At 41.1% G+C, this 25174-nt stretch overlaps 1 protein-coding gene across 50 annotated transcripts in view; it reads right to left on the bottom strand.

Annotated features, from left to right (window-relative positions):
• SORBS1 (sorbin and SH3 domain containing 1) overlaps nucleotides 1-25174 on the bottom strand; it is a 219602-nt gene that overhangs the window by 115367 nt on the left and 79061 nt on the right. For all 50 annotated transcript variants that reach the window (XM_070224144.1, XM_070224163.1, XM_070224153.1 and 47 more), the window contains one exon: nucleotides 371-425. In XM_070224144.1, the coding sequence (XP_070080245.1) occupies nucleotides 371-380 (10 nt within the window). In that variant the 5' untranslated portion in view covers nucleotides 381-425. The remainder of the gene's footprint in view (nucleotides 1-370; nucleotides 426-25174) is intronic.

The raw sequence follows: 25174 nt of genomic DNA, 5'->3' as shown, positions 1-25174 counted from the left end.
TGCCACCGAAGTGTACACACATGTCAACACATACCAAATTGTATACTTAAAATATCCACAGTTTATTGCATGCCAATGTTATTTCAATAAAGTGGCTAAAAAGTAGAGGTAAAAGGAGCTATTATGAACATTAGGGCATAGTGCATGTAAAGTGTATAGCACAGTTCTTGACACATAGTAGGTACTCAACAAGTCATTAATAATGAAGATGATGATGGTGATGACAATTTACAACAAAGCTCTGGGGCCTACCCAGGTCTCAAAAAATAAAAAACGAAATGCAGTTGGGGCCTTCAGAGTAAGTGGGAAATCTGGATAAACTGCCCAGTTTTATAAATTTGTCAAGAAAAACAGGTTTTAAATGACTTACCAGAGCTCATGGTGGTGACAGGACAAGTTTTCTGCAACTAGGGCTCTGAACTGCTCTGCAGAAAAACAGCACACAATGGAATTGATGAACGGCAGGTTCAAGATAAATCCCTATGGTTCCCATTAAAAATGCAAACACCCTTTAGGACCCTTGACAAAACAGCTGAACCAGGAGTCACGCGGCCAGACTTCTGGTTCTTGGTCGGCTACAAACTAACACAACCTTGGGCACGTCACTCAACCTCCTCGGCCTCAGTTTTGTCACCCACCCTCAGTTTAGACACTATCCAAGATCTCCTCCAGCTCTAACCTTCTATGAAAAACCTCAAGTTACATGAGTGCACATGAGTCAGGGAGAGGGTGAAGGAAGGAACCAAAGTTTATGAGAATTGGTAAAATCACAACACAAACTGATTACTGGAGGTTAACAATAATAACATATAGTTTATTATGCACAAAGAAATGTTCTAGATGCTTTAAATACATTAATTTATTTGATCTTCACGACAACCCCACAAGGTAAGCACTGACACTATGTTTACACAGATGAGGAAACTGAGGCACAGAGAGGCGAACAGCTTGCCTGCCTCTGTGGCTTTGTTGATACTGGAGCCCCACCAGCCTGACATGAAGGCCCAGGTGCCTGGGCACTGCACTCTACGCCTTGAGGTGGGAACGCATCCATTTACGCACCACTGATATGTAAGTGGAAACCCTCTCATTCAATACAGTCATTCCTGAGTCCCCAGTAACCACTGATCTGCTTCCTGTCACTACCTCTTCTAGAATTTTATATAAATGGTGGTATAGTGATACAATCTTGCGTTCCTGGCTTCTCTCACTTAACATAACAATTTAGCAGCTGGCCACATATGTGTGGATCTATTTCTGGATTTTATTCTGTTCCATTCATCTGTCCTTATCCAGTAACTCGTCTTTCTAATATGTCTTGAAATCAGGTAGTGTGAGTCTTCCAACTTCATTCTTTTTCAAAACCATTTTGGCTCTTCTAGATCCTCTGTATTTTCACATAAAGCTTAGAACCATCGATTTCTACCAAAAGCAAAAAAAGTCTGCTGGAATTTTGATTGGGATCATGTTGAATCTAGAGATCAATCTGTGTAAAATTAACATTTTAACACTATTGAATTCTCCAGTTCACGGGAATAGACTCTGTCTCCCTTCATGCAAGTCTTCTTTCCCTCAGCAACGTTTTGTAATTTTCAAAGGACAGGTTTTGCACATATTTTGAACAGCAAGGTCTAGTTGAACACATCGGAAGGACAATCAAAAAGCAAGTCTTCAGGATCTGTAGAACCTGCTGTTTAAAGTGTGGTCCCCAGACCAGCGGCATCAGCTGAGAGCTTATTAAAAATGCAGAAACTCAGACGTGACCCCACACCAATGAAATTGGAATCTGCCCTTTAACAAGATCCACAACTGGTCCCTGTGCACTTTAACGTGTGAGAAGCAGTGATGTAGAAGAAACCACACCCTGGCTCCTGAATTCTGTAATAAGAAGGTCAACGTGTGCTCTGAGGGTCGGCACAAGGAGACGCTTCAGTTTCCTTTTAAATGCACTGAAGCCGGGCACTGGGCTACTGCCTTGCTCGGTCATTGTCCTTGGAACTGACCAAGTAGAATTCTAAGGGCAAAAAGGAAATCATTCTAAGTCCTATGCAGCCCAAATCCACAGTAACTTTGCTCTGTCACTGTCAAATACACCTGAGACTATGCGTGACCTTCAACAGCCCTCTCAGATAGTTCTCTAAGCTATGGAAACATTTGTTCGTTCAGTTAAGGAGCGCAACCTGCTGTGTTCTGTACGCCCCACTGGTTTCCAATCCTAGTTTTATGATCCCTCAGTTGGCCTCCCAGGACCAAAAGGGTTGTTGTGATATCATCCAAACATTTTCATTTTTAAAATAATGATGTTAAGGTTTTATTAACTCAACTTTTAAAAACATGACTGAAGAAATGTTTTTGATTCAACCATGAAGCTATCTTAACAGAGAGTATTTTTCTTTCTTTACAGTCCTTTCTAACCTTTATCTGCATAAATAGTATTTACATAGTTGTAAACATAATGTCTGGATAGCTTTGTGCTCTAATTTTTAAATTAAATATTTCATAAACAGTTTTCTGGATTTTTACATAGTCATCATAGCTATCATTTTAATGGATGTATAATATTTCATTGTAATAACACTCCATAAATCATTTACCAATTCCCTCTGTATAGATTAGTCTAATCCATCTGTTTTTTTGAGGATGATTAGCCCTGAGCTAACTACTGCCAATCCTCCTCTTTTTGCTGAGGAAGACTGACCCTGAGCTAACATCCGTGCCCATCTTCCTCTACTTTATATGTGGGACACCTGCCACAGCATGGCTTGCCAAGCAGTGCCATGTCCGCACCTGGGATCTGAACCGGCGAACCCCGGGCCACTGAAAAGCGGAACGTGCGCACTTAACCGCTGAGCCACTGGGCCGGCCCCATCTTAATTTTACAAATAAGTACGTATCACAATGGCATTCTTAGGCTGGGGAAGAGATGAATGGCAGTGTCATGAATCACACAAAAAGGATGATGCCTCAACTTACACCTGATGAGTAATCACTGTCATCTGTGGTTAGCCCTTTGCACATTTTATATTTCTCAATATAGACACTAGTAATTTCTAACTGTCAGTCCCACTATTTCTTACAAACTGATCTAAAGTACAAATAGTCAGGGATAACATCTAAAATACCAACCATCATTTTGCCACAAATGTCCACCAACCAGAGTAGACGCCAGTTGTAGCATTCTCTAGGAGGCCCCTCCCCATACCAGGTGACAACCATTTAGTGGTTGGATTGTAAGAAGACGGAAGGAGAAAGGGCTCAGGGTGGTAGGACACTGTTTCAATATTTTAGGAACTAGTATGACAGAAGCAGGTGACAATGACAAGGCATAGGTGAGTACCAGCTCTGCACACACAGGCTTTTTGAGCAGTGGGTTCTATTGCATGCTCTTACTTGGTGATTGTTTGAATCTGCAGCAGGCGACACAGGAAATAGGGGGCAGTTTAAAATAAAATAAAAACTGCAGCAAGGGTGGCAGTAGCAGCTGTGCCAAGGACGGTGCCCAGTGTCCAGTTTTCGCCAGTGGTGGCGACAGCAGCGACATCCTATCCAGACTATTCCAGGGTCTGATTTTGGCGCTGATTCCAGCCAAGTCAGCCTCCTTGAATTCCTACCCCTGCTCTGAACGCAGTTCCCCAGCCTCCCATAAACTCCGTGAACTACCCAAGACTCTTGCCAATAAATCCTTCCCCAGTTTGAGTTAACCAGAGGCAGTTTCTGGTCATCTGCAACCCAAGAATCTCAACCAGCACAAGGTGAGACAGAGGAGGGAATCTCAAAGGTTTCATCTGAAGAGGAGAAACTTCATTCCTCTCTCCTGAAGTGGGGCCGGCCAGATCTGAATCTCAAGTGGCTCAGCAAATGGTTTTGTCTCTACAACCTGAAGAGCTCTGAGTCAGAAACGCAGGGATATGAACAGGAAGCTGCACAAACTGAGCCTACCCAGAAGAAAGCTGAAAGCTTGACAGTCATAATCTAGTCCCTGCAGTTTATTTAGAAACAGTACAAGCTATTACAATCATATGTAGAACATGAGGGTTTTTTTATATAGAAACCTCTGACACAATATTTGTTTAAAAACTAAGCTGTAAAGAGCTTGATTTGGTTGAGAACATGATGGTACATCTTCGGAATGTGTCCCATAGGTAGCCTCCAAAGGAGGCAGGCACCTTTGGGTAAAAGCCAAAAAGATGAACTGTGCCATCTAGTGGCAAAACCAGACAGGTGCAAGTGGGCAGCTATGCCCCAGAGGGTTGCAGGAACCTACAAAGTGTCACAGCTTGGGTGGGCCAGGTAGGGTCAAGCTACCATTCCATCCCTTGGGCTGTTTGGGATCTACCATACTTGGTCAAAGCACAACAGCATCAACACAAACATTCCACCAGAAGAACAAGATGTGAAGTAGCCAGACTTGTAAAGAATTCATCCAGATAATTAACAGTTCGGCATGGTCCCTCCCTAATTCCTCCCTAATTCCACGACCCTATAATTCTGAGATAAGTCTTGATGACAGAGTGAATAATAACTAAAAAGCAAAAGTTACACTCACGCTTCCAGCTGAAATGGGATCCAGTAACTAAATATGGGTTGTTTACTGGGGAAGGAAAGAAGGTCCTTATATGGATGGTTCAGGGATATGCGAATAGGGAAGAATCGAGTTTATCTGTAAAAATGAATTCGAGGTCCAGCAAAAGTTCTTGGAAGAGAATGAGGCTTTGGTTGACCTCTCACACAGCATGCTCCATCTTCTCCATAGCTTACCCCCACATACATACATACACACACACACACACACACACACACACACACACACAATCATAAGCATCATAAGTTTCTGGATGGGAGACACTGTGTCATCCTCAGGACTGAGCACACAGTGGGTGCTCAGTCATGAACTTTGCTCTTATCTTTATCTAGCCTTCAGAGTCTAACTTTGGAGTCGTATCTTCAAGAGAACCAGGAACCTCCTTAACTTCACTATAGTCAGTTAAAAGGAAGCTAGCTCCCTACTCCGACCAAACCCTGGTTATACTCTACAATCTGGGGCCTGATCTGATGTATTTTCAGCTCTTCAGATGGCTTGAAAAAAATAGGGACAGCTCACAAAACCCAAGAATAAGTGCTTGGCCTTATTGCTTTATATTTTGCTGATCCACCAGCAAAGCCACATCTCTCCAATTTTTTGACAGCTCATCTTCTTCTCAATCTCTATTAGTTCCATTTCTCTTCAAATGCACTCTCTACATTATTGGAGAGGGTGCAGAAGGCTCTTAATAAAGCCACAAAGGATAAACATTGAGTCGCTGACACTTCCTTTCAAGGGGAGGAAGTTAGGATAAACTTGACCCTGACATTAACTTTGGTCTGGAATCCCACGACATGCTGGGGGCTCAGAAACAACAAGCACAAGGTTTCAGTGAAAAGACCGATGGTTCTGGAGAGGGAGCAATAGGAAAACACATCACAAAGGCCATCCCCCATGTCCTCTCATTTCCTCCTGGAGTCCCTCCAACGTGGTTTCCGTTCTAACCAATTATCTGAAATGGCCTTCAGAAAGGTTTCCAGTGCACACACATGGCCAAACCCAACAGTTTCTGCACTGGTCGGGGCCTCAGTGACCTTTCCGCTGAATTCAAGACAGTTAACTCCTTCCTCCTCCCACACACACTTTCTGGTCCTGATTTCTAAGTGTCACTGTGGGCTGGTTTATCTTGGGCCATGAAGATCCTCCTTCTAGAACAGGGCCTCTGTGGTTCTTCTAGGAGTTTAAGAGCTAGAGGGGCCCTGAGCTGGGTCCTCATTCCTAACTACACACTTCCTTGGGGATTTCATCTGGAATATTAGAACCAGAAGGATCCACGCAGGTTACCTAGTCCATTTTCATAGTTTTTCCACCTGTATTGAAAGGAGGTTCCATGAGCCCCTTCTGGCTGCCGTGGGGGAACACACCCACTCCCCAGCTTTCACTTCAACCCGGGTAGCAGTGCTTTCAGCGATTTCATTCATTTATATTTCCTGAGCTTCCCTTGGATAAATGGGTTCTGTGGCTACAAAAAAAGCAAAACAAAACAAAAAGTTCATAAACCAAAAACCCACTCCCTTATTAGTTGGATTCAAAGAAAGTCTCCCTTTGTCTTGCTTTTTCACTCTTCTACTGAGCCCCCTTTCCCTCCTATCCCTCTTCTGCTTGCTCAGAGCCCCCTCAGCCTTTGGCCTCTGGGCAATGGATACTGAATTCCAGATGAGAATCTGCCCTCCACAGCCAATGCACAGACTGGACAGGGTCATTTTCCCTTTAGAATCTTTCCACATCACCCCGTTACTCACCAAACAATGCAAAGTCCTGATAATCAGCTATAAGAACCAGCCGAGTCCATTACTCATCTCTCCCCACCTTGCCTTCCCGGTCTCTGCTCCTCCAATCAGGCCTCATACACCAAGCACACTACACAGTGAGCACCTTCCAGCAGGGCAGGGTCTTCTTGCTCATCTCTGTATCCTAACACCTAGTATGGTGCCTAGCATAGAGCAAGCACCCAATTAACACTGGTGGAGTCAGCCTCTGTCCCTTGCACACATCTGAGTACACCGCCTTCTCTTTCCTTTGCCACCCGCCTCCACTCCACACCTGATAAGTTGCCTAATCTTGTCAATTCTTCCATCTTCATGACTCATGCATCCCAGCCACCTCTGCTTTTCCACCCTCACACTCACCATTCTATCCCATCACCTCATTCCTAGACCATTACAATGGCCTGATAAGTTTCAGAATCACCCTATAGCCCATGTACTGCCAAGTTCTGACTTTAGCAGTGAAAGAGTTCCTGGGTCCAATTTCAATGGGGAAAAAAAATCCACGGGGTCCCTATAAGCTCTAAGGGGTTGGCTGGGCAGTACAGGGCAAAAGGAAAAAGGCAGTGAACCTCCCAGGAAAGAATCCTGTATCTAAAACACAGGCCTGATGATACCATTCAAAGAGCGTTTCTTTAGCACCTACTACGCACCCAAGATAGCGCTTGGCCCAGAGATGACCAACGTGAATCAGACAGCTGCTGTCTTTGAGGCCATCACAGTGCTATAGAGTGACAGACAGGTCCCATCTAAATAGAATATAATGGGAATCCCTTCTGCTAGAAGTCTGACATAATGTTACAGGAGTACAGAAAGAAAAGGAATAAATTCTGCACGAGAGAGAGAATCAAGGAACGAATAAATACTAAAATTTCCAAATGTTCAATGACATACCTTCTAAAATTACCTCAAACATCACTACTTTGGGAAACACTGGCCTAAAAATTCAAGTCCAAATTCCTTACATACCATAAGACCCTGTAAGATGAGATCCCAATTACTTTTACAGTCTCATTTCCCCATGTCCTTAATAAGCCCTAAACACCACATGCCCCATATTTGTCATTCCTACTGAATCCTGAACAAGATATCGCATTTCCAAGTCTTTAATCTGTCACTTTCCATGAACGCCCTTTCCCTCATCAACCCAAACTTTAAGGCCAACCCCAGTAGTCAGATCCACTTGCCCAACAAAAACTAAAGGTTTTTATTTTGGTTTAGTTTTGTTTTTAATTCCTATTAAAAGTCATGATAATAAGGGGCCAACCCAGTGACAGCGTGGTTAAGTTCGACACACTCTGCTTCAGTAGCCCAGGTTCATGGGTTTGGATCCCAGGCACAGACCTACACCACTCATCAAGCCATGCTGTGGCAGCGACCCACATACAAAAATAGAGGAAGATGGGCACAGATGTTAGCTCAAGGCTGCTCAAGCAAAAAGAGAACAACTGGCAACAGATGTCAACTCAGAGCCAATCTTCCTCACCAAAAAAAAAAAAAAAAAAGGTATGATGATAAGAAGCTCATTTTAATAAGACCTATTTATAATCACAGAATTCAGAAATCCTACGCCCAGGCTCCCACTAAAATCGTCACACTCTCACTGTAGGCCCATGCCAGAGCAGGGTCAGATCCTGAGCTAGAAAGTGCACTACCAATAAATCTGCAATCATTTATCTTTTATACTTAAACAGAGCCACTAAATCAACAAAGTTGACTCTGCCAAGAAAATTATTAACAAAAAAAATACAGCCCAAAAATAGATTGAAGTCTTATAAATGCAATATTATTTGCACCTCAGACAAAAGAATTTAGGAGATAAAAATGTAATCATATATTATCTATGTTTTAAAATGCATGGTTTGCAGCAAACATAATTGAGAGGGTTAATATCTTTATTTTACAGTGTACCCATACTTATTCCCAAGAAAAAAAATTAAACAGACATTAAGAAATAATTCCCAGAAGAAAAAAATGCAAATAATAAACAAATCTATGGGAAAATGTTCACTTGACCTGATTAGTTCAAAAAACAACAAAAAAAGATTCAAATAATGACTAACCATTTTTTCTACGTGTTAAATTAGTCCACAAATTTAAAAACACTAACACTCAATGTGGACAAATGCAAAGACACTGACATTTTCCTACACAGCGAGTGACACTGAATTGTCATCACCATTTTCAGCATAAAACATCAAGAGTTATTCACCTCAACCCCTTTGTGTTTTAGGGGAATCTAGCTCAAAGAACGAACCCCAAAATGACAACAAACCTACACAGACAGACACTGACCACAGCTTTATTAACAATAATGAAAACCTAGAAACACTCCAGTGTTCAGTGATGGGGACCAATTACATGGCGACATACCCCCTGGGTGGACTATTGAACAGTTATGAAAATAGTGATTACATAAATCCCAAAACATGGGAAAAGACTTATCATAGGATTAGGTGAATAAAGCAGGGTGTAGGTCCGTGTGACATTGTGAGTGTAATTACGTAAAAAATAAACACATGCGTATATTTGAAAGGAAATATGCCCAAATTCTAATAATGATGTGGTAGTGTGGAATTACAGGTAATTTTTAAATTTTATTTCCATTTTTCAAACTGTTTATAATGTGGTTATAATACATTTCTTTTTTAATAAAAGGTAATTGTTTTTTAGCTCAAACCTGGCATTGACATACAATTGTGTAACCTTTAGAATTTTCAAGAGAAAATTCTAGGAGACAAGCTGAAAAAAATGGCACTAACAATCTTGTCCATTAGAACATGGCAGCCCCACATAATGCAATCTTCCACAGGCCTAATAGCAAATACCCCAAATGTGGAATTCCAACATTAATCGCCAGTGATTGCTTTTGTTTAATGAAGCCAAAGTACTCCCCCACGGCTCCTTATGAGGACAAGGCGGGCAATAAAGCAACTAGAACATTCAGCCAGATTTCCTAAAGAAGCAATTGCATCAAAACGTTTCATCTTAAAATAGTCAGCAGGGGCTGCCAGGTGACAATGCACACAATACCCCATGATCCCTAGGCCTGCTCCCTGCCAATTCCCCGCTCCTAACAAGACTTCATGGCATTCCAGAGCTCTGAGCTCCTTCTCAAACTCTTTATATGTACAACTCGGGGCACACAAAGTTTCTTAAATATGCATTGTTAACCAGGACAAGACTTAAATACAAAAACTGGCCCATTTGTGTTTCCCAAATATGGCTGTGTCTACAGAACCAAAAAAAAAACCTGTCTAATTGCAGCATCCAGTACATTTGGAAAGCTCCACTGAGACAAGCTGGATCAGTCAAACAAGGGCAGATTCCCAAATTCATTAGATAAAAGCAAAACGTCTTAGCTTTGTTCCAGTTGTAAACACATCACCTCAAACTAACAAAGGCAAGCCCAGGATATGGATGACGCCTTTCCTCCGGAGCAGAACCATACAACGTCTACCTGTAGAGAGAGCACGAAGGAAAGCGTTTTGAATTCTCAGGAGAGTCCAGCTTGGGCCAGAGGCCACAATATAGGTAAAGGAGACTAAGAAGTTACTGTGTGTGGCTGAAAAAAGTCTTACAAAGCTGAAAAGGGGTCTGTTAGAGCTTGAGAAAGGGAAAGAAGGGTGCATTTGATATGGTAGGAAAGGTGTCCACGCTTACAGACGATCCACAGTTCCCTCTCAACTTCTCTTTTAAACCACAAAATTCCTAAGGCTACGTATTTACCACATCATATATCACATAGACATCTGCAGTACAGGCCCATACCATGCTCAGGAATGCGGGAACAGAAGTTCCATTCAGTAAAAAGACTTTGGGTCTTTTGCAAATACATAACTTAAATACCTCAATTCGTAATACTGGCTTATTCAGGAGCTGCTTGTTTTCCTTAAGAAGTTTTGAAATTTTACTGAAAGTGTACTAACCTAGCAAAAAGCAAAAATGAAATACTAAAAACATTATCTTTTCCAAGAAAACCTCTCTTCTCAGTGGCATTTGTTTAATAACTGAGGTGGAACACACTTAGATTGGCCCCAGAATCAATAACCGCTGAACTCAGGCCTCAGAGGCTCAAGACTGCATCAGATCGTTAGTGCCGCACTGTAATAAATGTGAGACCCCGACTTCCATCAATCACGTGGTGAATTAAATGACGTTAGCTACTTTTTTCTATTCGCTTAAATTTTGCACTAATTTTAGGCAGTTTTTTAATATATCAGGTATAAAAGCTGCATCCAAGCATTTGAGAATACAGTGCAAATTTCTGAAATGGGTTTTCTTCAAACTAAGCTAAAACCACTAAAATATTGAATATAGTGCCAAGCTCACCACAAACAAAGTTTTTCTTAAATCCACATTGTCTCTCAGACCATGCTACCTGGAAATAGACCAGCATCTATTATACATTTATATATTAATAAATAAAAATTATATATATATATGCATCTATATATATATACACACTGCCTTCAGTTGCTTTATGTGTATCCAACTATATCAATAATCACTTTCAACATCAATAGTCTGAATGTACCACTTCAAACACAGACACTGTCAGAGTGGGTCAAAAATAAGACCCAACTGCATGCTATCCATAAGAAACCCACTTTAACGATAAGGACACAGAGATTAAAAGTAAATGGCTGGAGAAAAATATACCATCCTCAAAAGAACTAGGTTTGAATCCAGACTCTGCAAACTGAGAAATCTCTTAATTTCTCAGCCTCAGTTTACTCACCCATAAAAGAGAATAATACTGAAATTAATAAAGTGTTCCTGATTAAATTTTAAAATATAAATGGAACGTAAATTGTCTCATTACAAAAGAAAAGTATTCTAGTGAAGAAGGTGCTGGTCCTTTTTCCTTTATCACTTTAACAGACTGATGAATATAATGACTGTATATCTTTAATCATGAGTTTGATATTACCAATATCTACCTGGACAAAACGTCAGGCTTTACAAACTGAAGTAGCATCTAAGACCAAGAAACTCATCTCTGATTTCTGCCTTTCCAAGCAAAGTCAGGCAATGAAGGACACTCTCGACAAAGGCATCATTTTTAAGAGACTTGGGAGTTGCTATCTCTTTAAGATCAGGTCTCAAGGAACCAAATCATTATTATCAAGATCCATTCACTGTGCATGCACTCTGTGCAAGGCCCTGTGTTCATGCTTGAGAACAGACAGATGAACCATCTCTTCATTCCCTAAATACCGACTGCGAGCCAGCCACTTTATATATGTCATTTCCAATCTGCAGAACTCCAGGTAAGGTTTCCATCCTCATTTTGCAAATGGAGAAACTGAGGCTCAATAAAAGTTAAGAGAGTCATTGAAGAGTCTTGCGGAAGCAAACAGAAAAGCTGGAATACAGATCCTGGCACAGACACCCAAACCCATGCTCCTTCCACTCTATGATGTGGCCTCACCCAAACAAGCACAAAAAGTCCCTGCCTGAAGCAAGATACTCCTATACGAAAGGGTGGTGAGAGAATATACAAGCCTATAGAAGAGAGATCAATAATTTTGGGGGTATTTTTATCCAGGTATGGTAATAAAATAACCAAGTTTATCACACAAGATATGTGATGGTGCCTGTCCTCAGAGACCTTACATTCTAATTGAGAGAAGACTAATAGTCTTAAAACATTGATGAATCACTAAACACAGCATGGAAGAGTATATATGGACTGCCCTCCACTTGGGGACTTGCCAGCTAATAGAATGCCAAGCTTCAAAACTTACTGGGAAAGACCCGAGTACATGCTGACAAAAGCATCCTTTTCTGAATTCTTAAAATATCCCTATGGTTCTTAAGATATTAACTTCTCTATAGAGAGTGCTCATTGGGGGAGGTTAATCAGATAACACACAGCATTTTCCAGCAGCCCTTAGGAAGCAATGACACCCATCAACACCCCCTTAGCCACACACACCTTTAAAAATATGTAGAGGAACTCTAGAATAAATATAACTTGGACTTTACTTGCTGCTCTGCCATTTACTAGATGCATGATCTGAGGTTAATCAGTCAAACTTGCTAATTTCCTCATCTATAAAATGGGAACAATAACAGCTGTCAATCTCAGAGTGTTATGGTGAGGATTAAATGAGGTCAAGGACATTGAGTGCCTATCACAGTATTAGAAAATGCTCAGTGAATTTTAGCTGTTTTCAACATGATCGTCATCATCATCAATAGCACCTGAGGGTAAGGCTCAAAACCACTTTCTCCTCAGCTGGTTTCTCTGAGAAGCAGCAGAAATCCTTTTTCATCTACAGGAAAGCTCATCTTTCCAAGCTAATTAAAAGAACAATCTCAGGGAACAGTTAAGTGCACATGTTCCACTTCGGCAGCCCAGGGTTCACCAGTTTGGATCCCGGGTGCAGACATGGCACCACTTGGCACGCCATGCTGTGGTAGGCGTCCCATATATAAAGTGGACGAAGATGGGCACGGATGTTAGCTCAGGGCCAGTCTTCCTCAGCAGAAAGAGGAGGATTGGCAGCAGTTCGCTCAGGGCTAATCTTCCTCAAAAAAAAAAGAACAGTCCCAGCTCTCTTTCCAGAGCTGACTGCACCTACTTCCTCTCCTTTAGAAAGTTACATGGCCTGTCTTTCCCCAACAGCACAGTCCCCCTTGTAAGTCAACTTCCTGTAAGAAGCAAAGTTACCAGTCTACCCTTTCTCCTAATAGTTAATTCTCATGGATGTCAGTAGCTAGGTAACACTTGATTTACATATAAAACTTATTGTCTTCCATGTCTTTTGCTATTAACAAGCTGTTCTCCTCCCAAAGTGCTAAGCTGGAGTTTCCAAGGTGGTTTCCACAACGGCAGAGCTTAATACACGGCATACAATGTGCACAGAATAGACCCAAGGGCCAGTTCAGTTGATGGAAAGGATTTGTATTGAAGAGTATACAGAAATAACCTTGGGGAGATGGTGTGCACATGCCACAAAATGGCCTTGAATGCCGGGCAATGGCATTTGTGCTTGCCTCTATCAGGCCACAGAACCCAAGGTAAGTTCTTTAGAAGAGAAGTTCCCTGCTTCAAGATTAATAGATTAATGCGACTGAGGCACGCAGGACGAACTACAGAGGTGGTGGAACTGGAGCAGAGAGAGTAGGTGAGCTGGCTTCTTGTGAGCTGAAGTCAGGCCAACAGAGGGTGCACTGACTAGTCATTTTTATCAGACATCCTCCCCCCCAAAATTTCCCTCAACCCATATATACACTCTCTGCCCCGGAAAGAAGCTCCCAGTAAATTTGTTTTGTCCCTTTGGCTGTTAAAAGCTCCACAGAGGCCTTGATTACAGCAATGGCAGGTGACAATTTCTACATTTGTCTTGTCTTGCTTATTTGTAGCAAAAACTGCTGCTCAGAGAGAATTTGATTTTCTGAGCTTACTCCTTAAATCTCATTCTGCCACTTTTGCCCACAGCAAATCTTTTTTTTCTGCCCAATTGCCTTGGTGGCTGACAATATAAAATCATCAGAAAATAAAAGGTGTCAAAAATCCTTTAGAACTCAAAGAAGCTTACTAGCTGGAGACACTACAATAGCAACCATTAAAACAGAATGCAAGATGACAGAATCAGGGATGTTTAAAGGATCATTTTCAAACTAATGTTAAATAGATGAGTTTTCAATGCAAAATGACCTTGTCTTCACAATTCACAACTTATACAAATATAAGATGCTGGAAGAAAAGAACTATGTATTCAATTACAGTTAATACTGGATTGGGGGGGAGGACAGGATGAGGACACTGAGATCCTGATTAAGAGAATACTAAATCCCTCACACCCAGCTCCATCAGCAGAGGTCCAGATGTTCAGGCAGTGTCTCTACTGCTGTGAACCTCAGTCTCCCCCACATGCAAAACAGGGATTAAAATAGCACCAACTTCCCTGCTGGAAGGATTGCCCATGTAGTGCAGTGCTTGGCACACAGTAAAACCTCAAGAAACGGTCGTGTATTGACCTAACTGGTTTACTTCCCATTTATCTCATTCTAATTCCAAAAAGGAGGAGAGTCGGAGGCGGGTGGAAATCCTGGTTAATAAAAGGCTCCAGTTAGTCACTGTTTTACTTTAACAGCACTTTATTGGGATTCTGTTTGAAGGGGGCGAGGGCGCTGCAAGGAATGAAGGCTTTATGCCTTGGACAGAAAAGACATAAAACTTGTGGTGGCCCCACCCAGCACTCTGCATTTGTAGAGAACTTCTCAGGTTACAGAACAGAAGTGCCCTTGGCTGTCTACAAAACAAGTTTGTAATTGAGTTTAATCTTAAAAAAAAAAAAAAAAAGGAAAAGAAATGCAGTATGGTCTGTCTTTAAGAAGGTTTCATGTGGCCAAAGGACTCAGAGCATCATACAATTTCAGGGCTGGAAAGGACCACAATTTCCAAATGTTATGAGCCTTGAAGTCCTGACAAATCCATTGAGATAAGAAAATGCAACATCCAGGCTTACATCCTTCCTGAAACAGAAAGAAGCCCCCTCCTGCCAAGCTCTTCCAGCAGGACAAGGGGGGAAAGCCAAGTCAGCAATACGTGACACAGCTACTACACCTGTGGTCCTACTGTGCAAATTTCTAGAAGCTAAGCCCCCTGAAGATAGGTGTCTATGACCATATGAGTTTGTAAATCATGAGGGCGCTAAAATGTTATTCTAAATTGCTCTTAAAAATTTCATGGTGGCATTCTCTTCCCTCAAAAAACAACAGAAGAAAATTAAAATCTAAGGTTTCATAAGATTTTATAGCAAGTCCAAATGTCTTTAAAACCAAAGTCTAAGATCTTACATACAAGTACAAAGTTGGAGAATAAACGTCTTTCTCCTTTCTTTAAAAATACACCGCTAATTTAAGTCAAGTCCACAAGCAAATGCCTTTTGGTGATTCTGGACCCATTTATTCATTCAATAAGAGTTCACTAAATGTGAGGCATCGAATAGTGATTGTTCTCACTGTTGAAATTTACAGTATGTTCTACATGTCTGGAAATCAAACCATCACAAATTCTAACAGAGGGCATTTTAAGAAGACTGCGGAGATGAGGGAGAAGATAGAGGTCCCATACAAAAACCTCCCCTGCTCTTTAAGTATGCAACAAAAATCTTTCATAGAAATGTAACTTGAGAACTCTTGGGTTGCTTCCCAGTCTTCTTAAAGGGAGCTTCAGCATTTGTGGAGTTTGGTGATTACACTTCTGGAGGAAACCCAGTTTAAGAAGCATGTAATTATAGACTTTCTTCCTAACTGTTTAATAATAAAAGTGCAAAAATAAGTAAGTTTTTTCTTATACAAAAATGTAAAGTCTAAGTAAATACACTAGATTATAAGGGGGAAAAAACCTAAAATACGAACTTAAAACTCTTAAAAAGAGAAATGAAAAATACTTGAACTGTCAGCATGGTAGTGAAACATTTCAAATTCCCATCTGCCAATATCACAGCTCTAAAACTAACTGGCAAATTTAAATGCAGAGAATCAAGCGCAGTGGGGTCTCGGGCAGCATGAATTCTGGGAAGGCTACACAAAGTTCGCCAACAGGCTTTGCTAAATTGTCATGTCCAACCAGTGAATTGGAACAGAAAATCCCAGTGACTCCAAGTTACATATATGTGTGATTTAAAATATTCACACTCCTACCTCACTGCTGGTTACTCCAAAGTCCAAGGAGAAGGGAGGAGGAGCAGGCAGGCTCAGGAATGTGCCCTAGACGCTAACCAGATGAGAACTGGCTGGAAAGGCCCTTTCCTGGAGTCACCCAGCAGTCGGCATTTACTCGTTTAACATGGACAAGCCGCGAGTCCTTCCAATGGGGTGCCAGACAGGGAAACCCTTCCCTGGCCGCTCAGCTCATTAAATTCAGAGTGAAACCAGCTGCTGGGAAAGGCAAAGAGTGACCTAGCCATGGCTCTGGAAATTCCTAGCAAAGAAAATAGATGGAGTGCCTGGGTCATGGGAGCTCATAGATCACAGCGCCAGAAGGGGGATTTCAGGCCATTGTAAGGAAGATAAGGAAATCATCCTGAGTGTGTTGCTCTGCTCCTGGATGGAAATAAAGTACGGTTTCTCCACAGGAGGTGCTGGGTCCACATTCCAGTCCCCTGGCCCCACGGGCCTCAGGGAGGGAGAGCAGAAGGAGGGAGACAGGCAGAGGGACAGGGAATCCCCAAAGACCAGTAAAATGTTGTGGATGAATAATAGACCAACCCAAACAATATTTCAACAGGACAAAAAAGATCAATTCTTTATAAGAATTATTAAAATTATAGAGATATACATATAAAATTCTTCACTAAACATAGTTTTATTTAAATCTTATTTCATTCATTTCTTCTATCAATGAAATCTACAAATGACATTAAGAAATTATATTTAAATATAGATGTTATGTGAAATCATTTTTAAAATCAAAGAAATCTTAAGATAAACAAAGTGCTTGTTTTTCTCATGTCCTGATTTTTTTTTCTTTCCTTAAAGATAAAAGTATATCTGTAATACAGAGTATGGCAAGACACAAACTGACCTCTCTTTGGCTTTAATTTCATTACTTAAAAGCCAAAAATGCTGCTTGTAACTATGTTGTAACTAGGTTGGAAGACCCTAACAAAATCGCCATTGCCATTCTCTTTTCGTGGAGAACGGGCTATTGTCTTTACTTCTACCCTAAAATAAATTATATTTATTAAATTAAATATTGGTTTTAACCCTTGAGATGAGGTAACGTTGGGTCTTTCTCTTCATCCCTTTTCCTTCAAATTTAGTAATTTCCTCCAAATTTCCTGTTTTATAAATTCACAAATGACTTACTAATAAAAGATTTTTCTCAAATGTAAGCTTTCTTCTTATGGATTTTGAGAAATTACTACTTGCAATGCTGTTCCTAGTCAACTCTGATGACGTGGAGAATTCAGAAAGGGCAGGAGAATTTTAAAAATTATTTTCACATGTGCCCTTCAACTACATTTTTAACTTGCACTTCAGTTTTCACTATAAATTTGAATTTTCTGGATTTAAAAATATTTAAATCCAGATAATTCTCAAAATATTCCTGCTGTACTAGAGGGACTCAAAACTGCCATAATGACATTCATCACCTGGGGAGGCACTTGTCTAAAATGCAAAGTACAGGTTCTGCTCCCAGACATGTTGACTGAGAAGTTCCAAGGGGGCCCTAGAAGCTGCATTTCTGGTGGATACGGTTTAAGGCCATACTTTGAGAAACACTGGTCAATATGACCAAGCTACTGCAGCATCATGGATGAAGTGTCCAGAGTTCAACCACAACCCTTTATACAAAGCTGGAAATGACCATGAGTTTGCTGCCTCACTTTAAATATAATTTATAATTTGTGCTGATTGTGTCATTATTTCACTTAAGCAGGGAGACAGGTTTTTTTTTCCCCTGCAAAATGTTCACAGTGAATAAAACAACGTGCAAATGTAATTCCACATGCAGGGCCTGTCAGGCATGGCTGCTGCCCCATCTGCACACAGTCTGGCACGGGGTTTCCAAATGAGAAGTTTACCAGGACCACATTCATCCAGTCGCTTAAATATTTCTAAACTGGATGTTTGAGAAAGCAAAGAATTCAAATGTACCCCAAATTTAGGATTATTTCATATCATTAGCCATAAAATGACTATAACCTTAAAAAGAGGATATATTTTTGACGCCTGTTGATGCCATCTAAAGAGGAAATGTTTATTTTTTAATTAGTCAGGGTTTGATTCCTAATAACCCATTAATACTTTCCTATTATATTATTATAAGGAGAAAGTTTTCACTTTATATCAGACTCAAACCCCCAACTTCTCAGTGTGTTTCCATTAAACGTAGCCTTTTAAAATATTCAGCAACAGAAAATAGTTTCTTGTAGAAAGCAATTGGGAAAGCAATTAAAATCAAAAAAATTCAAAAGTGGTTGTTCAAGTATTAAACTCTTCGGAAGAATCTCTTTTTCATCTCAAGAGTGTAGTTTTTTTTTAGATTTAACAGGTCTATTATTTTTTAAAGTACAAAAAATATATAAGCACAGAACTAAACATTTGAAAATTAAAGAAAAAGATCCATAATGTCACCACCCTAACACAACCTCTTAATCTGTAGGACCAAACTTCCACAAATATCACTCATCCCCTGGTGAACCTGTTTCTGATGCAGGTAACTGCCAAGTATTCAGGATTACCCCACTCTGCAACATGTAAACTTTTTTAATTTGGGGGGTGGGAGGGCCACATGATCAAGCTCTGCTTCCCATTTCTTTTGAAGGGTAGCCAAATCTGATTTTTTCCCCTAGTAATAAAGAAAATACAACTATAGTATCATCAAGAGCCCCCCCTTTTAGGCACAGGCACTATGCTTAGCATGTTACATACAATATCTCATTTAATCCTAATAATCTTACAATGTATGTATGTTCTGTTGCTACCAATTTAGAAAGGAAGCAACGGTTCACTGTCTTCTCTGGGGTCCCGGGACCAGTTTGTCGTGGAATTGTGGCATAAAACCCAATCTATATCTGACCCTAAATCTCAAGCTCTTAACTACTACTTCATACTACAAAGACGTGTCTTGCATGGCACTGCATTTCTCTTCCTTCCACTCTCCGGCTCATTTTGAAAACAACTTTCCATTGCACTTGTTTTTATCGTGATGATGAGAATGTGCTCAACGAATTATTCTACAAATTGACCTAGCCTTTAAGAAGTGTCTGCTCAGACAGTTTAGTGGATACCAGGGGAAAGGTGGGGTGGGGGGTGGGCACAAAGGGTGAAGTGGTGCACCTACCACATGACTGACAAACATTAATGTACAACTGAAATTTCACAAGATTGTAACCTATCAACTCAATAAAAAAAAAAAAGATGGCATTAAATGCATTTTAAGTGAATCATGGAATTTGGAATAGGAATGTATCTTCTTATTCCATTCCAGTTGTACTTTGTATAACTGTGGCTTCAAATACATCTATCAAATCATAAATAAAAATCTCCCAGTCAAAAAAAAAGAAAAAGAAGTGTCTGCTCAGTGCCACACACTGTGCTCAGGACTGGCTGCAGAGAAGAATACTACCAACCGCCCTTGAGGGGCTTACAGTCCAAGCCGTGGAGGTGCTTAAAAGCCAGACAATGGTTTTCTTTTTGTTTTCAAAGCCACGTGCTGCCTGGACATCATCCGCTGCTGGCTGCTGAGAGAGTGACAGTGAACAGAAGCTTGGACTGAGGCCTGTGAGCAGATATAAGTGACGCCTTTGCTCCACGAAATGAACTGAGAGCTAGTTAAGGACTCCTTGCATGGTCCACTCGGAGTCCTTCACAGCACAAATTCCAAAACTAGAATTTTTTTGGCTCTGTAAATGGAGACATTAAAAAGGAAACAGTTTAAAGTAAAACCAAGTTTGGGAAAACTTGAAAAAAAAATTTAAAAACTTTCACATAGTTATCCTCTTTGGGTCACCCTCCAATCCCAAGTGGTTGTTTGAGTCCAGTTGTTTACTCCCTTGACCTGACTCTTGTCAACTCAAGTGGCAAAGATATCCCAAGTTCCAGTAAACACATGGCTCTTTTTAGCACTGGCAGGAGCACTGGAAGAGAGCTGGGAGGAGTTTTTTGGCCAAGTTTGGGCTACAGTCTTAACAGAGGAGCAGTATATCCCAGGGTCCAGCAAGGCAGTGACAGGTAATCAAGGTGAGAGAATCCTAAGGAAATGGGTGGCCCGTGGTCATGAATGTCTGCTTCTCCTTCCATCGCTAACCCTTGGCAATTCCATGCTCTCCTTTAACAAAGAGAGGCCTGTTGCCTCTCTATCCAAGCCTTCAGCTTCCCTCAGAGGCACGGTGATTAAGAATATAGGCTCAGGGGCTGGCCCAGTGGCTAAGTGGTTAAGTTTGCGCGCTCCGCTTCAGCGGCCCAGGGTTTCACCGGTTCAGATCCTGGGTGCAGACATGGCACCACTCATCAAGCCATGATGAGGCGGCGTCCCACGCCGCACAACTAGAATATACAACTGTGTACTGAGCGGCTTTGGGGAGAAGAAGAAGAAGGAAAAAAAAAGATTGGCAACAGATGATAGCTCAGGTGCCAATCTTTAAAAAGAAAACAATATAGGCTCAATCAGCTCCATCACTTACTAGCTGTGTGACCTTCCAGTGCTCCCGTCAACTGAGCAAGTTGCCTCAGCTTCCTCATCCGTAAAATGGAGTAATCACAGCATTCCTCTCATGTAGCTAATACAAGGCTCGGCTGGGATAATATAGGCAAAGCACTTGGAAGCATCTGGCACAAAGCTGGGCATCATGCAAATGCTTGATAAATGACAGCTGCTAGAACTCAGGGCACTTGCTGTCTAATCCACTCTTTGTCCCACTTATGTGACAGCTCCTGTAGTGTTTATTCTTCTGTAAACCAGGAATAATTCTCTGAAGGGGGTGCCAAGTACTCTACACATTCTGACGTTCTCTCTGCTCTTTGCAGTGACCTACTCTTATGGGATGGTCAATAAATTTTTTTGTTCATTGTTTTTTTGGTTTATCTAGCTATGAGGGACCTGTACAAACTCCCAGAAGTAAGAGACTCTCTTACACTTACTTGGAACTATCTCAGTACCTTACTGGAAAGTCTTCAATAAAAATCATTGCTGGGTTTATTTTGTAGTGAAGGATCTTAGAAATAATCTAGTTTGACACCTTCACTGTATAGACCAGAAAATAGTCCAGAGAGGAAAGAAGCAGCCTGCCCACGAAGTCAGAGTGAGCCTATCACCCGGATAGGAATGAAACAAGGGCTTTTAACTCCCAAGCCAGTGCTGTTTCCCCCCAAGGATGCTGCCCTGAGTCCAGACAGTTAATTGGGTTTACCTTTCTACAGACCAAAAAGTAAGAATGCCATGCTAAGGCCTTTTTCAATTCTTTATTCTTTATTTGCTGCAAATATTCTTTCTGAATTTTCACATGGTGCCTTGGACGTAGTAAAGGGGTAATAAATATTTTCTTCATTTGATTTTACATAAAAAGGCAAATGATACATAGATATATACCCTATGAAAAATTCTTCTCTAGATACTTTCTATAGATAAAGAAATAATGGCATGTTCTAGATAATGAAATACACTAGTTGCTATGGTCTGAATGTTTGTGTCCCCCTAAAATTCATATGTCAAAAACTTAATGCCCAAAGGAAAGGTATTAGGAGGTGGGGCCTTTGGGAGGTGACCAGGTCATGAGGGCAGAGCCCTCATGAATGGGATTAGTGTCCTCACAAGAGAGGCCCCGGAGAGATCCCTCACCCCTTCCGCCATGTGAGGTTCTAACACCAAGTCTGCAACCTGGAAGAGGGCCCTCACCAGAACGCGACCATGCTGGTGCCTTGACCTCCAACTTCCCAGTCTCTAGAATTGTGAGAAATACATTTCTGTTGTTTATAGCCATCCAGTCTGTGGCATTTTGTTATAGCGGCCCGAACAGCCTAAGACGCTGGTTAAATAAGTTCAATTTTCGAAGAATGAGAAATATCATGAATATACTAGCATCCTTAATGTGGTTTATCTTTCTATGGGCAAAAAGGCATCTAGGCCTCAATGACCACAATTCTGCATTGTACGACACATCTCAGACTATTAGGACAGCCCCAAACTCAAATTTTCTATCTCTTGGTACCAACAAATAATTTAAAATTCTCCCCAAGTTCCAGTTTTTCAGAAACTAGTAACTGAATAAATCAAGTCAATAAACATAAATAAAAATAAACATACGACACGAGACTAAAAACACAAAGGGAAAGCTCACAGGCTTACCTCCAGAAGCATGTACACATGAAACAAAACTGAATTTGTCTATAACTGTAGATGTGATATGTATTTGTAAAAGTCCCCAATATGAAAAAATAAAATTAAAAATAAAAAAAATGAAATACTGAAAGGCCCCCGATGTGGAGCCAATGTGACAGCAGACACAACTTGAGAAACAGCACAAATTCTACAACCAGAATCTTTAATCACCCGTTTTCATGAGGAAGAAGCAAATGGCAAGAAAGGTGGATATCACAGATTTCTTTTTTAAAAAAATTTTTTTCTAGATATATTTTGAAGTCAAAAAACATTGAACTCAAACTCCTACACTTTCTATATTATCAGATTGAACCATATCAAATGGCCTTTTTTAAGTCAAAAATAGTTAAATAATGGAATATCACACTGTCCAAAGTAACATAGCATTATGAGGGAACATAAGACCTCTGTCATCGAAAACAGCCTAAAGCACGGTTTCAGGAAAGTTCTCTATTTCATAATGATTTTCTTCAATGAACTCTGGCGTGGAAAAAGCAGGATTCAGGGTCAAGAATTGTCTAAGTTGCCAAAAACTCCATTGACCAGAACTCTTCATTTTCTAAGCATTCCCATTGAAGTTTTACTGCAGAATAATTTATGAGATGTCTGAGGCATGTTGTGAAAAAAGATACGTCTGACATTTAAGACTATTTTAAAACATCTCTCTTGTAAAAAGAGCTGAAGGCGTGGCAGGTTTGGGCCTTGCTCCTGCCTGGAGAGAGCTGAAGTTTTTACTAGTTTAGGGCAGGAACCTGGCGCAGCTTCAAAGCTCCAAGGCCCAGGAGGGCTCTCCACACACCCTGAGGTGCTATTGGGCAAAGACAAGGCATCTCTGTTCCTCTGTGGGGCCTCAGCACTCTGTTTGCCCTTCAAGGTTCCCTGCTGCCTAAGGAAACATGCAAAGTATTTCCATGAAGGCCCACTGAGTGGAAGCAACAGGAAATAAAGGTTTACTCCAGTGACTCCCTGCTAATAAGGAGGTGGGGGTTGCATCTGAGAATCAGTTTTCCAAGCAAATTATTTTTACCAGATGTTTTCAAAGGCAGGTCTGGTGCACAGTATTTGACGGGTGTTGTTGTTTTCTGAAATAAAAGAGGACTTGACTGTAAGATATATTCTAACTGAGCATTTAAAGCCAACTCAAATTCGAAATGACATGAGGGAAAGTAACTTCCTCAGAAACTTGACTTTTAAATTTTCTTAGGGCAAAAGATAAACTAGCATTCATATGCTCTGAAATTTCCTGAAGGCAGTAAAGTCAGTTCTTAGAAAATTCAACCTTTCCGGTCTGCTAACAAAGGTGTTAGGCTGAAGAGACTTCACTGGAGCAGTGTGGCCCCAATACAAAAACTGGAGTCAGAGGTACCCTCTGATTCCATCATGACCTCTTTCTTCTCCCAACCGCTTGCCCACCGCCCACCACCAGCACCATTTCCATTTGGCGAAGGCACCTATGAATAGAGCACCCTTTCATTCTACTCCCACAGCCAAGCCTCCCCAAGCTGTGCCATATGTCTGAAAAATTTTCCTCTACCTCTTCCTAGCCCCTACAAGCAAAGCTGCCTCATTCATGCCCTTCAAATGGCTCCCACATCCTCCAAAAATATTTTCTAGAATGGGACAGATCCCCAAAAAGGATGGATGACATTTCCATAGCCCCAACCCACCAAGACATGGAAACCGCACATTTATAATCTTTATCTGTTCCCCATCTATGTAATCTGCATACTTTTATTGTTAATTTACATATTTGCCCAGTGAGCTATTTCCTCCTGTCTACTGATTGATCAGAGTAACACATCTAGCTCAGAAAATGAGCTTCTAGAAAGCAGCGTTTTCAGCCTCATCACATGGAGGGAGACTGATGGAAGAGAGGATGTTCTGCCTGAAGAAATGTGTAGGGAAAGCATGGGGCTGCGAGTCTGCCAGCAGTTTGAATTTTGCCTCCTTCATGGCCTAGCTACCATCTAAAGGTAATCTGCTTTGCCTCTTTGAGCTTCACTTTCCTCTTCTGCAAAGCATGAAATAATAAAACCTATCTTTGGGGTTATAACGAGGACTGAATGTGATACACGTAAAACCCTGAGAATAGAGAGGAATTTAAGTCCTGCGTCAACCATTGTTGCTTTTCCCAAACTCTGCCAACACCTTATATAGTTTATTTAAATCTCCTTAAATCACCTGATTTGACAGTGCCATATGTTTCCTGCCAGGCCTCCAATACATTCAGTAAATGACATTTTCCTTAACTCATCCTCCTCTCCATCTCTCCCCTAACATACAGTTTTCTACCTAAGAAAAACTCACTGCTTTTAAAAATATAACCCTTTATTCTTCAATGTTTAGTTACTTTCAAATTATCTGAATGTTCAACTTGCTGTATAAGTCTGGTTTACCCAAATTATAAGTTCTGGTATCATGTCTGATTTACTCTGTATTTGAAGTTTCTGAATTTCTGATTTACAGGGCCATAAAATCTCAAAGCTCAAAGTACCCTCACAGACACCTAGGCCAGCTCTCCCAAACTGGCTTCCACAAAACACTGCTGCCAGAAAAGTTAGCAAGTATCTGGCAGAAAAGGAGTTCTGGAGTCTAACAAATCTTGCCATGGTGACTCCCAGAGACCCTCAATGACATATTTAGGTATCTGAGAAGTCTTGCCATAAAGAATTCTGTGGAAATTCGCTAAAGCAACATTGAGCTAACTCCTTTGGCCACAGGACCCCTTGCCCATCCCTACCTATAGGGCACCCACCTGTCCCTGTAGAACAGATTTCTATTAAATAACCCTGGAAGGGGAGAGAAGAAAGAGGGAAAACTCACTTTCCCAAGATCAGTCAGTTAGTAAATGGCAGAGCTGGCTTCAAACCCAGGTCTCTGAGACCCAAAGCTCTGCTCCCCTCACAATACCAGAGGTTCTCAGACTTCAGCACATGGCGGACCCATCAGGAGGGCTTGTCAGATGGCAGACTGCTGAGC

The sequence above is a fragment of the Equus caballus genome, chromosome 1 (genome assembly GCF_041296265.1).
Source record: "Equus caballus isolate H_3958 breed thoroughbred chromosome 1, TB-T2T, whole genome shotgun sequence".
Taxonomy (NCBI): Eukaryota; Metazoa; Chordata; class Mammalia; order Perissodactyla; family Equidae; genus Equus; species Equus caballus.
This window is presented reverse-complemented; position numbering and strand designations above follow the sequence as displayed.